Genomic DNA, 14,022 nt, shown 5'->3' with positions numbered 1-14,022 from the left:
TAAACAAATGGGTATACTGCCATGAAAATTAAACATGATTTGTAACAGTACTAAATAAATATATGATAAAGCTATACAGCTCAATATCTCATTTGAAAAACTATATGTGGGACAGACAGAAGGACAGACAGACAGATAGAAGGACGGAGATAAACTTATAGTTCCCTAGGTTGGGCCGGCAGGGCACTAATAATTAAAATACACAATTATTGTACCAGTGAAATACAAAATGAGGCATAATTAGGAGGGTGAATGATCATGGTTGCTTGGTTTTGTGCACCTGGCATTCAAAAGATGAATATGATGTGATATAGATGATGATGGTACCAGTCAAACAGTGTGCTCGACCTCCTAAACCTGCTACTGATTATGTTTTAGGGGATGTAAGGGGAAGCAATCAGTTGGAGCAGTCCCTATATATGCTACAATTATTACAATTATATCAAGTAACACAGTGTTCTGAGAGTACTGCTAAAGCAATATATGTCCCCTATTGAGCCCAATAGATTTTTGTATCTCCTAAATTCATGGGACATAACTCTGAAACATCCGAGAACCAGTGTACTTACACGTATTAGACGAGGAAGCTCTGAAACATCCGAGAACCAGTATACTCACACGTATTAGACGAGGAAGCTCTGAAACATTCGAGAACCAGTATACTCGCACGTATTAGACGAGGAAGCTCTGAAACATCCGAGAACCAGTATACTCGCACGTATTAGAGGAGGAAGCTCTGAAACATCCGAGAACCAGTATACTCGCACGTATTAGAGGAGGAAGCTCTGAAACATCCGAGAACCAGTATACTCGCACGTATTAGAGGAGGAAGCTCTGAAACATTCGAGAACCAGTATACTCGAACGTATTAGAGGAGGAAGCTCTGAAACATTCGAGAACCAGTATACTCGCACGTATTAGAGGAGGAAGCTCTGAAACATTCGAGAACCAGTATACTCGAACGTATTAGACGAGGAAGCTCTGAAACATCCTCAAAACCAGTATACTCACACGTATTAGAGGAAGTTCTGAAACATTCGAGAACCAGTATACTCACACGTATTAGAAGAGGAAGTTCTGAAACATTCGAGAACCAGTATACTCACACGTATTAGAGGAGGAAGCTCTGAAACATTCGAGAACCAGTATACTCGCACGTATTAGAGGAGGAAGCTCTGAAACATTCGAGAACCAGTATACTCGCACGTATTAGAGGAGGAAGCTCTGAAACATTCGAGAACCAGTATACTCACACGTATTAGACAAGGAAGCTCTGAAACATTCGAGAACCAGTATACTCACACGCATTAGACGAGGAAGCTCTGAAACATTCGAGAACCAGTATACTCACACGTATTAGACGAGGAAGCTCTGAAACATCCTCAAAACCAGTATACTCACACGTATTAGAGGAAGTTCTGAAACATTCGAGAACCAGTATACTCACACGTATTAGAAGAGGAAGTTCTGAAACATTCGAGAACCAGTATACTCACACGTATTAGAGGAGGAAGCTCTGAAACATTCGAGAACCAGTATACTTGCACGTATTAGAGGAGGAAGCTCTGAAACATTCGAGAACCAGTATACTCGCACGTATTAGACAAGGAAGCTCTGAAACATTCGAGAACCAGTATACTCACACGTATTAGACGAGGAAGCTCTGAAACATTCGAGAACCAGTATACTCACACGTATTAGAGGAAGTTCTGAAACATTCGAGAACCAGTATACTCACACGTATTAGAGGAAGTTCTGAAACATTCGAGAACCAGTATACTCACACGTATTAGAAGAGGAAGTTCCGTCCAGAATGAAAGATTTGGTACCATCTCTACACCTTCAGCTTTGCGCACAAATTTAAAAAAAAGAATGCCACCGACAAAATAAATGATCACAGCAAGAACAAATCTGCAAAAGACAATTGATTTGAGTATATTACAAGTATTAATTTAAAGACATATCAGGTCTTGTTACTGCAATGCCCACCCCGCCCCCAATTTTATTTAACACATGAAACATGGCAAATATGATACTGTAGTGTAGTTTTATTTATGATTAAATGGTGAAATAAAAAATGAAGTTTTTCAGCCATCTTTGTCTATTCATGTAAAATAATCGATGAGAGAAAAAAAGAATCCATTATATGCACCCTTGAAGGTGAAAAGTTAGAAACTCAGTAAACCTCACCCCGTGTTGAAATTTCCACCACCACAGGTGTACTTTTTCTATCCCACATTCATTTCAATTTATTTCCATGCTTATATCCAATTACAGTTCAAGCTCGCTGTCCTGGGCACACATCTCAGCTATCTGGGCTGTCTGTCCAGGACAGTGGGCTAGTTGTTAGCGGTTAGTGAGAGAGAAGAGGGTGTAGTGGCCTTACACCTACCCACTGAGTCGTTAAATCTCGCTCTGGGTGGGAGCTGGTACCGGGCTCCAAACCATGTACCTACAAGCCTTATGTCCAATGGCTTAACCAAGATGCCACAGAGGCCGGTTCTATATAGGATGGATTCTTACTATCACCTGTAGCTACTTGTATTACCCAATACAGATTAGCAGCAAGGGGTCTTATTATATGCAGATAGGACAGCACATACCATTGCCTTTTATGTCAGTCAATACTTACATGATAACAAGGATGGATCCAGTGCTAAGACTGGTGCTAGTCACAGGACACACGAGGTTGGTGAGCAGGTCAAATTTCTGTCAACACAAAGAACAAGTATAGAGCAGAATAGAGTAAATCATATAAGGGCTACAAGTTTGTAATTATTGTAGCATGCAAATATGTTGTCATGTTTGTAATACTTTGTAACACAAAACAATTGAATATTGAGTATTGCCCCACTATCTTAGTGTTAATATGATGAACAAAATAAAGGTTGTTTTATTTAACAACGCCACTAGAGCACATTGATTTTTAATCTTATCATCGGCTATTGGACGTCAAACATATGGTCATTCTGACACTGTTTTTAGAGGAAACCCGCTGTTGCCACATAGGCTACTCTTTTTTACGACAGGCAGCAAGGGATCTTTTATTTGCGCTTCCCACAAGCAGGATAGCACAAACCATGGCCTTTGTTGAACCAGTTATGGATCACTGGTCGGTGCAAGTGGTTTACACCTACCCATTAAGCCTTGCGGAGCACTCACTCAGGGTTTGGAGTCGGTATCTGGATTAAAAATCCCATGCCTCGACTGGGATCCGAACCCAGTACCTACCAGCCTGTAGACCGATGGCCTGCCACGACGCCACCGAGGCCGGTAATATGATGAACAATGCACTTTTTTTTGCTGTGCTAATTTTCTTAATGGCAGTGGTGGTAAAACACATTTTGAGCTATTGTTCCATAAACACTAGACTGACCAAAAATACTGTGGATTAGAGTTGGGTACCGCGAAAAAAAATGTACCACGTTTTTTTATAATATACCACGGTCTACCACATTAGTAATGACATACTAATCACTGCGAATTGGTGATACAATAATTGCTCAACATACAATGGCATCTATGTGCCTTTTGAACTTATGAGCCAAACAAATAAGACATACTACAATGAAATACCTACCAGTAGAGACTTTTACTGATTCAGTTTACACTCTATTTCCCTCTAAAGTTAAGTAACCATTAAGCAGGACTAAACATCTCAGTTAGAAAATAGCTAATACTTATAGGTAAAACATAGTTGTAGAGCCTAATTATACCAGTAGCTATTAACTGCCAGTAACTTTTATATAACTACTTTTATTTCAGTTGATGACCCATGCAAACAGGTCCCTTTATGTTTTCAGTTTGCTACAATGTTAGCTGAAGTTAAATCGTCTTAACATCAATTTAGTTTCAAGAATAAACAAACTCCATAAACCTATGAATGTCTGAATAAATCATGTAGTGTGTCAATTCCAGTCATTATTATCTGGATTACTGAATTTATTCCATGTTCTTATTTAGAAACATTAGTGCATTAGTGATTAATATGTCAAATATTTGTTATCGCGAACTCAAATATTATCAATGTTGGTATTTAACATCAAACAGGCTCATTGTGGTATTAAAGCGGGAATCTTTGCCTGTCTGGTGGTAGGCAGAAACTCTGTGTATTGTTATCTCTGACTGAGAGAGCGGATGTAACTGTCCAAATGTCCGTCTAGCTCTAGAACAGCAGAGTAGGCCTCTTGAGCTAACCACTTATGATGGAATAAGTTACTTAAGCTAAGTTTACTAGCACACGTATTTCAAATCAGTTTATAATCATTGTTTTCAACTAGCTATTACAACCTACGTTAATACATTAAAGTTTAAACTGTTACCAAAACAAAAAATAATAATAAACAAATTTAGTAATAAAAAATAGTGTTTTACATAACGCTGTTGGTTTAAACAATATTTTATTAGCAAATCAAATTTGGGATTGGCCAACAGGCAAGTGCCTATATTAAGGCCTCTCCCAAATTTAACAAATATACATGTTATACATCAAGATGGCTAGAACAATATTACAATAAAGATAACACGGATAGTTTGGGGAATAGAAGAGAGAAGTGTGTAGAAGAAACAAAGAATAAATAGCAAACAGTTAGAATGGTTAAATGGTTTAAAAATGATCTCGAAATGCTTACTATTAATAAGAAAATTCTGAACAGATTTAAATATAGAGATAATTTCTTGGACACTTAAATTTGAATCTCCAAATAGCAAAGTATGACACTTAAGATTATAATAGTTCAGTAAATGGGTGTTGTGGCTCGCCCCCCCCCCCCCCCCCCACCCCCCACCTTTCCTGTCATGGATGGAGGAGCCGGCCAAGGCTAGCTCTTGTGCCCACGACAGGCGTGCGCTACAACAGCGTGTTCTGAATGTGCACGTAAAACCCTATGACCTGACCTGACCTGGGCCTGTATCTTTAATCTCTTTGGTAATGAATTCATGTTTATAGAAGAAAAACAATTTAGAAACAAAATAGCCACACTGGCAGTATTTTATTTTATGAATACAAATGAAATAGTTGGGCTTTCATGGGGGGTGTTAAGTATGTAACTCCCCTCCTCCTAACTTATATATGTATCTATGTAGGGGAAAGTGGTCTAAAACGGGCCCTCAAGTCAAAATGGGCTCCCCCCATTATCTAATGTTCTCTTTCGTGTAGTCCAAAAATGCACTGTACACAATAACCCCACTTCCAGTTGATGACGTTTTTGTGACATGCGCGTTTTTTTTAGCATCCGTAGGTTTGTGCAAAGACGAACAACACTTTTGTCAGTTCCCGCTAAAAAAACTTCTAGAAAAGTTCATCTCGAGTTGAAGGTATGTATGAATGTCGACTATAAATTACACAGTTGTTTTCAAACATGGAACCTATGTATTTTACAAAGATATGTCATTGTTCAACATCGTACTACTTGTTTGATTCTAAACATGGCGGGTGTCAACAAATGTGAGCTCATTTTATCGGGGCTCATTTTAAACCCAAGAAGTAATAATGTGTCATAGGGCTGGCATAACAAAGCTTCTGTATCGCATTGTAAATTATATTGTTAAAAAAACAACAACAATAACAACATAAAATGTGTATTAAAACCTCTTTTGTGTGTGTCTATTTACAGTAATATGGGGAAATATATCGGCAAGACAACACGACAAAGATGGAGTGCAGAGAGTATGCAGCGTGCAATACTAGACTATGGGACTGAAAAGGACATGCAAGCAATTCAACGTCCCGCGATCAACCCTTCAGCGACGTCGTAAAGAAGGTTCATCAGAAATTGCTGCTGAAAAAGGATTGGGATCGAGACTCCTTGTTTTTCTCCTGAGCTTGAAAAGGAAATGGTAAATCATCTGAAAAAGATGGTAACTCTGCTTTTCGGCCTCACCCCAAAGCAGTTAAGGGAACTGGCATTCCAGTTTGCAGAAATCAGTCATATTCCACATACTTTTAACAAAGAAAAGATGGCAGCTGGTTATGACTGGCTTCGGGGTTTCCTGTCAAGCAACCGAGAACTTTCACTGCGTACATCCGAAGCTACATCTGCTGCCAGAGCTCAGGGATTCAATAAGGTTAGCGTTGGAAAATACTTTGATCTGTTAGAATCCCTTTTGAAAAACACAAGTTCACTCCTGACTGCATATATAATGTTGACGAAACTGGCATAATCAATGTACCCAACAGACCATCGAAGATCTTGGCTCACCATGGTAAGAAACAAGTTGGCTCTTTAACCTCTGCTGAGCGAGGACAGTTGATAACCACTGAAATATGCAAGAACGCAGCTGGAAATTTCATTCCGCCATTATTCATTTTCCCTAGAGTCCGTATGAAACCTGAATTATGGACAATGCACCACCTGGTGCAATTGCTGTCCCACACCCCTCTGGATGGATGCAGTTAGATATTTTTACGCAGTGGTTCAAACACTTCTTGCAGCATTCTAATCCTTCTATTGATAAACCTGTCCTCCTTATTCGTGATGGACACAAGACCCACACAAACAACTTGGAGGTGATTTTGATGGCACGAGAACACATTGTCCACATCGTTTGCCTCCCGCCTCACTGTACCCATCGTCTACAGCCACTGGATATCTCATTCATGAAACCGCTAATGACATACTACACACAGGAAGTAGAAAAGTGGCTTCGTAACCATCCTGGAAGAGTTGTAACAATGTTTCAGATTGCCGGTTTGTTCAGTGGTGGGTATTTACGTGCAGCCACACCTGTCAATGCAGTAAATGGTTTTCAAAAGACAGGAATTTGGCAACTTAATCGCGATGTATTCGATGATGGTGATTTTGCAGCATCTGAACCCACAGATCTTCCAGCACCTCAGCTGGATGACAGAACAGATGTATCAGATGCAGATGACCAAGAACTAATCATCAGTGCTCCTATGGATAGCATAACCACTATTCAGCCATCAACATCAGACACTGCACAAGGACAAGATGAAGTGCAGACGAAGACACACCCATCAGCATCTGGCAGCAATCAAAGACAAGATGATGTTCATCTAGTGCAAACACCCACATTTAAACCAACAACAACTGGACAGAAACAGGATCATGTATCTTTCACTGAACTTTCACCCATTCCAAAAGCTAAGCAGTCAGAATGTCGCAAACCATCAAAATCCAGGGGACAAACAGCTATCTTAACAAGCAGCCCATATAAGAACAGTTTGGAGCAAACCTTGGAGAGTAGTCCATCTAGTTCTGTTCCTGTCACAAAACGAGCTACAAAAAGATCAACTACGTCAAATGGAAAAGGAGGGAACAAGAAGTCTAAGGTGACCATGTCCCAGACCGACACACCTTGCTTATTTTGTGGAGAGAAGTTTTCCGAATCTAGGCAGGGTGAGAAATGGATCCAGTGCATGGCGTGTAAACAATGGGCCCATCAAGAATGCTCTGACACGGAAAATTATACATTTTACTGCGATCTTTGTACAAGTGACTGAAAATATATACATAACATGCAAGGATTTCAGGACCCTACGAAATCATTCTTGGTTCGGAAAGCTGTTCAGGGCACAGCACGACTGGCAGCAACATATGACGTTCGTTTACCAATTACAGAAGCAATTCTGGTTCGTATGTGTGATGCTCTCGATTATCTCTTAAATTTGGACTATGAACGCAAGCTCTTTAAGGCGATGTTTACAACAGCTTTTTACAGTCTAGCGCGGATCGGAGAGTTGCTTAACTACACTAGTGAAAAGTTGGATAATCTAATTCAGCTCTCCGATCTTACTTTTGAAAAGTCTGGAGTAGCAGTTATCCGGTTTTTCATAACCTTCAGAGCTTTCAAGCATAACTCCTCTAAAAAACCTCATATTATCACGGTTGAAGGACTTCCGTCATCTCGGTGTTGTCCAGTTAGGAATCTACACAATTACTTATCACTGAGAGGACCTCAATCTGGATGCCTTTTCTTAAATTCGAGTGGTATTCCTTTGTCGCGTAGGCATTTCGACAACATTACTCGTCGTTGTTTACAATTCTGTGATCTAGATTTCTCTCTTTATAAGGGGCATAGTTTTCGTATTGGCAGGGCATCTTATGCAGCAACCAGAGGTTTTTCCGATGCCCAGATTCGTCTTCTGGGGCGTTGGAAGTCTGACGCATTTAGGAGGTACATTCGATCCCCAGCACTTGCATTATCCGGTGCCCAGAGCACATCATGATTCATTTAAAGCACACATGGTGTGTCTATAACTTTATGTTATTGCCATTCTAGTGAACATTTTATTCAGTATACTGGTCTAAGGAAGGTGGGGACTATATTCAGTAGCGGTATGCTCTTATGGTCACAGCCTTCCTTAAATAACATCTAATACAATATTATTATGTGAACACTGGTCTTTAGTTTTATAAGAAATTGGTGACAATGTTCAGTACCGGTATGCTCTAATTTATAGAGAGTTATTCAGTATACTTTCTGAGGAAAGCGGGGACTATGTTCAGTAGCGGTACGCTCTCATGGTCACGGTTTTCCTTATGTGATGTTGGATACACCAATATTTAATTTTAATGCTGTATGGTTTTAAGTAAAGGGACGGGGGTGGGGAGCAATGTCCAGGAGTGGTACTCGCTCATTTGTCACCATTTTCAAAAATCATAGGGAAAAGTTTTGAATCTGGCGGCGGAATCATGAAACAAACATTTCATGATGTCCTTGTGGCGGTTTATTTGCCGCACCTTCACTCAAAAAAGTGTGGTATTAAGTTGTATTACTTCTTCTTAATTGTAACATTACTAAAGATAATCATTTGAATTTTAAGAACAAACAAAAACCTAATTAAATAAAATTCGGCAGCCATGAAAGGCGAGCCATTTACCGCCACTTATATCTGCTTGTTGTTTTTTGAGTGAACATAGCTTCACTGCATGTTTTATATCACTGTGAAAATATATATGTGTAGTATGTTTCTTAGTTTTTACAAAAAAAAATTAATACATCATGGCTATAGCTGTTTCTGAACAAGGGATATTGAGGGGGAAAATGAATTGTTTAAGCAATCTTTTGATGCCGCATATACTTTATGAAATGTTTCATACCTTTTGGGGATAGTAATGGGCAATGTATCATATTGCAATTAGTTTGTTTTGTTTTATTAGATGTCTGTTCATTTCATTTAATAACATGAAAAACCAGTTTTTAAGACCCGATATTGTGTATTGTTCATTTTTTTTAAATTACCTCAAGGGGCCCATTTTACACAATAGTTTGGGTAAAATGGGATTTTTTTTATGGTTTACTAAATTTGATTTTTGACCATAAAAGAGTTAAATGCAAGTGGATTCTGTGCTTTATACATCAGTTACACATGTTAAACAATGAAGTAATCAATATTGTATTTGATTTATATTTCAAAAATTACAATTAATTTAGGAATTTGCTTCAGGGGCCCGTTTTAGACCACTTTCCCCTATGTTTTAAACTGAATACTGTTTATAATTGTTTTCGTATCCAACTCAAGATTATAGCCAATCACCCAAAACAAAGACAAAGAAAACGTCATTATATGTTATTGTTCTCGAAGCTCTGGCGTGTGACTGTCAGAGTTTCACAACTGGAAAAAAGCTCTTTCAGTTTCATAAATTCATTGCAACGTGATCCGGGAGTTGTGTATGTTTCTCTACCAGGGGCAGAGGGATGTATCATGGCAGTGCTAATAGTATATCAGTAGACATAACATCAATAACTTATAATTTCCCCACTGAATATGTTTAAAATTAAATCTGTAAACTTTGAAAATTTTAACTAATAATGATTGTATATATGTGAGAAACAATATGTAATCCTCATCAACGCACCCACTTCAGTAAAATGAACTCAACCACGTGACCTACATTTTACAACATTATCTGATACGACAAAATGCTAGAAATGTGACAAATAAAACGTACATCTTGTTGTAGCTAGTAATAAAACATTCAGTATCAACAATGCAACATGTTTTGAACAGTATTTCATATTATTTGATCGCATTTTGTAGCTTTACGAGAAGCAGTTCACTGTTGAATAGTAGACTGGTCACCCGGACATGCAAATGGCGCTTAAGCATATCTGTCGAACAAAATTGGTTGAAAGCATGTTTGGTGACTAAAAATCGACATTAAAACATTTTCTCCATTTTTTTTTTTCCGCCAAATCGAAAATTCTTTTGCCAATTTTTTTTTCTTTTCGTAATTTGCGACTTTGACGAACAACAGGGCGAGCCCTGCAAATGTCCAATATCGCACGTGTGTAACTGTTGCGAACAACAAACTCGTCATCCACGTTTTGAGATTGTAGATACTTTGGGAAATTCCGTTATTTTAAAAAATATTTCTTAATGGAACACAAACAATCATTAACATTGGATGCTTTTTAAATAATTTCTCGAAATTATGTATTTTGTTTCATGACACTGATAATTTATTTCTCGGAAATTTCCGTAAAGTTATCGTCCACGGAAAGTCCCGAAGTATACCGGTACCACGACAGAAAAAAATACCGGTAATTCTTGGAACTGGCGTGACGTCATACAGCCTAGTTACCGATCATCCGGGTCTTTGGGGGTGAAGCAAAGCCTTAGTGATTACTGTTTACATAGAATAAAGTTATCATATTAACTTTTTGCATGCCTTGCATATTGTCATTTATTTTCTGTAGCTAACACATAGTTGCAGCATGTCTTATGAGTATTATAGCAGCTTGGGTTGTCATATAAGAGAAATGAACAACGGGAATATGAATTAGTACAGTCTATATTTATTACCGACATGTTTCCGTATAGCTTATATTGTCGAGGGGACTTGACTAGAGGCAGGTTGGGCAGAACAATTTTTGTTGATGCAATTTTAAGGTAATATTAATTATAAATTTTAATAAAGTTAATTATTAATATTATAATAATTATAATGTGGGCTACACAAATATATAATTTGTATGTATAATAATAAAATTTATATGCATGATTCAAGATAATTATTTTTATGATTTAACATAATTATTTTATTTCCAAATAGAATGTAATAATAAACAATTACAAAGTTGTTACTTTACAACATTAAATTACAGTATTATTATTGTCATTCTTATTATATAGATGTATTGGCAACAGTGAAAATGTTCCACTGAATACATTCTTTTATTCTTTAAACACCCCCCCCCCCCCCCCAGTTTCTTGAAATAATGATGATGATAACTAGTTTAACGTGCCCATATACCGCTAGGGTTTCGAACACGCCCATCCAGAGTCCGACCTCCGATAAGATCGGTGGCCTGACTCGGGATGGAGGGGGGGTGAAAATGGGCAGAATTTTGAAAATAGCAATTAGTAAAAAAGTTAATAAAATAAATTTAAAAAAAGAAAAATGTTACAAGCCAAAAATAAAAAGAATTGACTGCTCGGCCGAATATTTATATAATTTGGAGCATTTTAGAAGGACAGTCCAAAATTAAATAAGAGAAAGAAGAGAGGATCGGACTATTTAATAATATTTTTTAAAAAAAGAAGTAATTTCGACATAAAATTTTGAACGCAGATCTAAAAGTTTAAAGTCCGATCGATATGTCCACGCTAGTGGCCTCGTTAAGGCCATTTGGGTGCACAGCTTAAAGGGACGAGATGGGTTGCATCCCGTCAAGAAAACCCCTAGATTGACAGTCGATAGACGTTGAAGGTGTAGTGCTGTGCTGAAATACAGATCTCGAGAAGCCGGATCCGTCTGAACGAGAGAGAGTATCAGACTAGGGTATAGTCCAGTTGTCATGGGTTGGTATAGTGGTGCGGACGGGCCCGACTCCGGAGGATACGAGATGGTATCACTATAAAGCAAGGTAAAGTCTAGAAAAAGAGTAGTAGGGGCCGACGCCGCTTCCTATTTCTTCTTAGAGTGGGTCAATCTTCCAGTGCTGCTAGGACAGGCTCGGACATATAGAGACTAAACGCGGACAACCGTGGCGTTCTGCAGAATGGCCGTCATACAACTCACGACAAAAACAAGTCGACAGTCAGACGGAGAAATGACGTGGAGGCAAGGAATCTCGCTAAAAAAGAATCCAACCTGGTGGTGCAGACTGTCGAAACGAGAAGCGTTCCAGCGTTCAATCAGTTCCAATGGCCGCATACATCCCAGTAGAAAACTTCATTTCGCTGACAAAAACAACGAAATGAAGGACCCCCAAGTCGAGCACACGAAAACACGTGCAGTGTGCACAAGCGAAACAAACACGTCTTACCGCGTGGAGCTCCAGACTGGGAATCCTTGAAATAATGAAATGATTTTTGTTTTTACAGATTGTGAAATTATCTCATGATGTTGGCCTTCCCTACCGGTTGAATGCAGGCGAAAAGAAAATAGCAATAATAAAATATAGTCAACCTCAGACCTTGTCATCTAAGGGAAGCTATATCTCTCTCTAGCTACCCATCACTCCCCTGAGATTAGTTCAAGGAGAATAATATATAGCTCCCTTTGGCATGTGAATATTAATATTTTAAACTGCCCCCCATAATCTAAGTTAGGGTAGCAATTAATAACTCCCATATTATTTTCATGTCAGTGTCTACAACCTACTAAAACATAGTGTTACCTCATCGAATAAACATATAACTGTTTTAATAATAGGGTTTAACATGGTATATTTATTAATAATTAATAAAACACAAAAACATACCTGAGTAAATAATGGTTAACACACACACACATATATATATATATATTAAGTGTTGTTTCTACCTAGTCAGTAGATATTGCATTTTGTCTTGGGCTGTATTGGAATTGTTATTGCAATTAAAATTTAAGTAATATGTACAAAACTAATTTTTCATAAGATACAGCTGGAGAAAGGAGATGGGGCAATTATCATGACTGTTAGTAAACTGATCTGTATCAATATGCCTTCTGCTATACTACACATATTTAACCTAAGTTGCTTTTAACCAGGGTTACATTACCTCTTGTATAGATGCACTTATGTAGCATATTCAAGGAAAATGTATGAATGAGATGGTTAAATGCCATATTATTCTCCATGTGAAAGTGTTTTCAGAAAGGAAAACAAATATGGCGATGACCATTCATTTTATTGCAGATAATTGCTGAAGCAGATTGTGTGCACACATGCACACACACACACACACACACACAATCCGAAGAATTGCAGAATACCATAAAATGACAAAAAAAGGTAAGTCCTTTAACTTGAACAGAAGCAAAATCTACAAATGTGCCACAACCACCAAATTACATTGATTCATAACCGAGTAAATTAAAACCCCCCAGAAACATGTATACATGTATGTGTGTGTGTGTGTGTATATATATATATATATATATATATATATATATATATATATATATATATACACATGTATGTGTATGTATGTATATATCCGAGATACAAGTATACCTTTATTGTTTAATACATTATACATTTGGGCTATTACACGTCTGCAGGTATAATATCTGGAGTGGGGTAGAGGGCAAAATCTTGAGTAGTAGGGACAATCTTGGTAGGGGGAGAAGCCATATTTATATATAAAGTAGTAGAAAACCTATATTTTCGTACTGCAGGCCTGCTACAGACACATTTGCACACACACACACACACAAAAAAATAAAAAATAAAGTTTGAAAAAAGAACTTTTATAATAAATTATTATTATTATATGTGTGTGTGTAATTTAACTGCATATACTTTTATTTTAAAAATAAAAATAAATGAATAAATAGATGTTGTAGCCGAAGATGGCAAAATAAATACAAGTATAGAGAATGTCTTGATTGAACTCTAAAATTAGATTAAATTAAAAATGAAGACCACACAAATTTGATGATAAAAAGAGTATACTCTTTATTCAAGAACTGGATGCATCCAGGTTTTTTTTTTTCTTCATGAAAGTAGATGGAATTGTGTATTTTATTTACAGTATAATGTGGAAATGTTATCAATGCACATGCTTTAACCATTTTGGTTGCTGTTAATGTCGGTTATTGTTGACAAGCAACAACATTAAACTCC

General features: G+C 37.6%; 1 protein-coding gene across 1 annotated transcript in view; it reads right to left on the bottom strand.

The window, feature by feature from the left end:
• Positions 1–14,022, bottom strand: part of LOC121388514 — a 30,276-nt gene that overhangs the window by 2,679 nt on the left and 13,575 nt on the right. The window contains exons 5-6 of the mRNA XM_041519877.1: positions 2,633–2,709; positions 1,785–1,911 (exon numbers count right to left, since the gene is read on the bottom strand). Of these exons, the coding sequence (XP_041375811.1) occupies positions 1,785–1,911; positions 2,633–2,709 (204 nt within the window). The remainder of the gene's footprint in view (positions 1–1,784; positions 1,912–2,632; positions 2,710–14,022) is intronic.

The sequence above is a fragment of the Gigantopelta aegis genome, chromosome 14, assembly GCF_016097555.1.
Source record: "Gigantopelta aegis isolate Gae_Host chromosome 14, Gae_host_genome, whole genome shotgun sequence".
Classification (NCBI taxonomy): Eukaryota; Metazoa; Mollusca; class Gastropoda; order Neomphalida; family Peltospiridae; genus Gigantopelta; species Gigantopelta aegis.
Note: the sequence above shows the minus strand (reverse complement) of the source record. Positions and strands in the feature narration are given on the sequence as shown.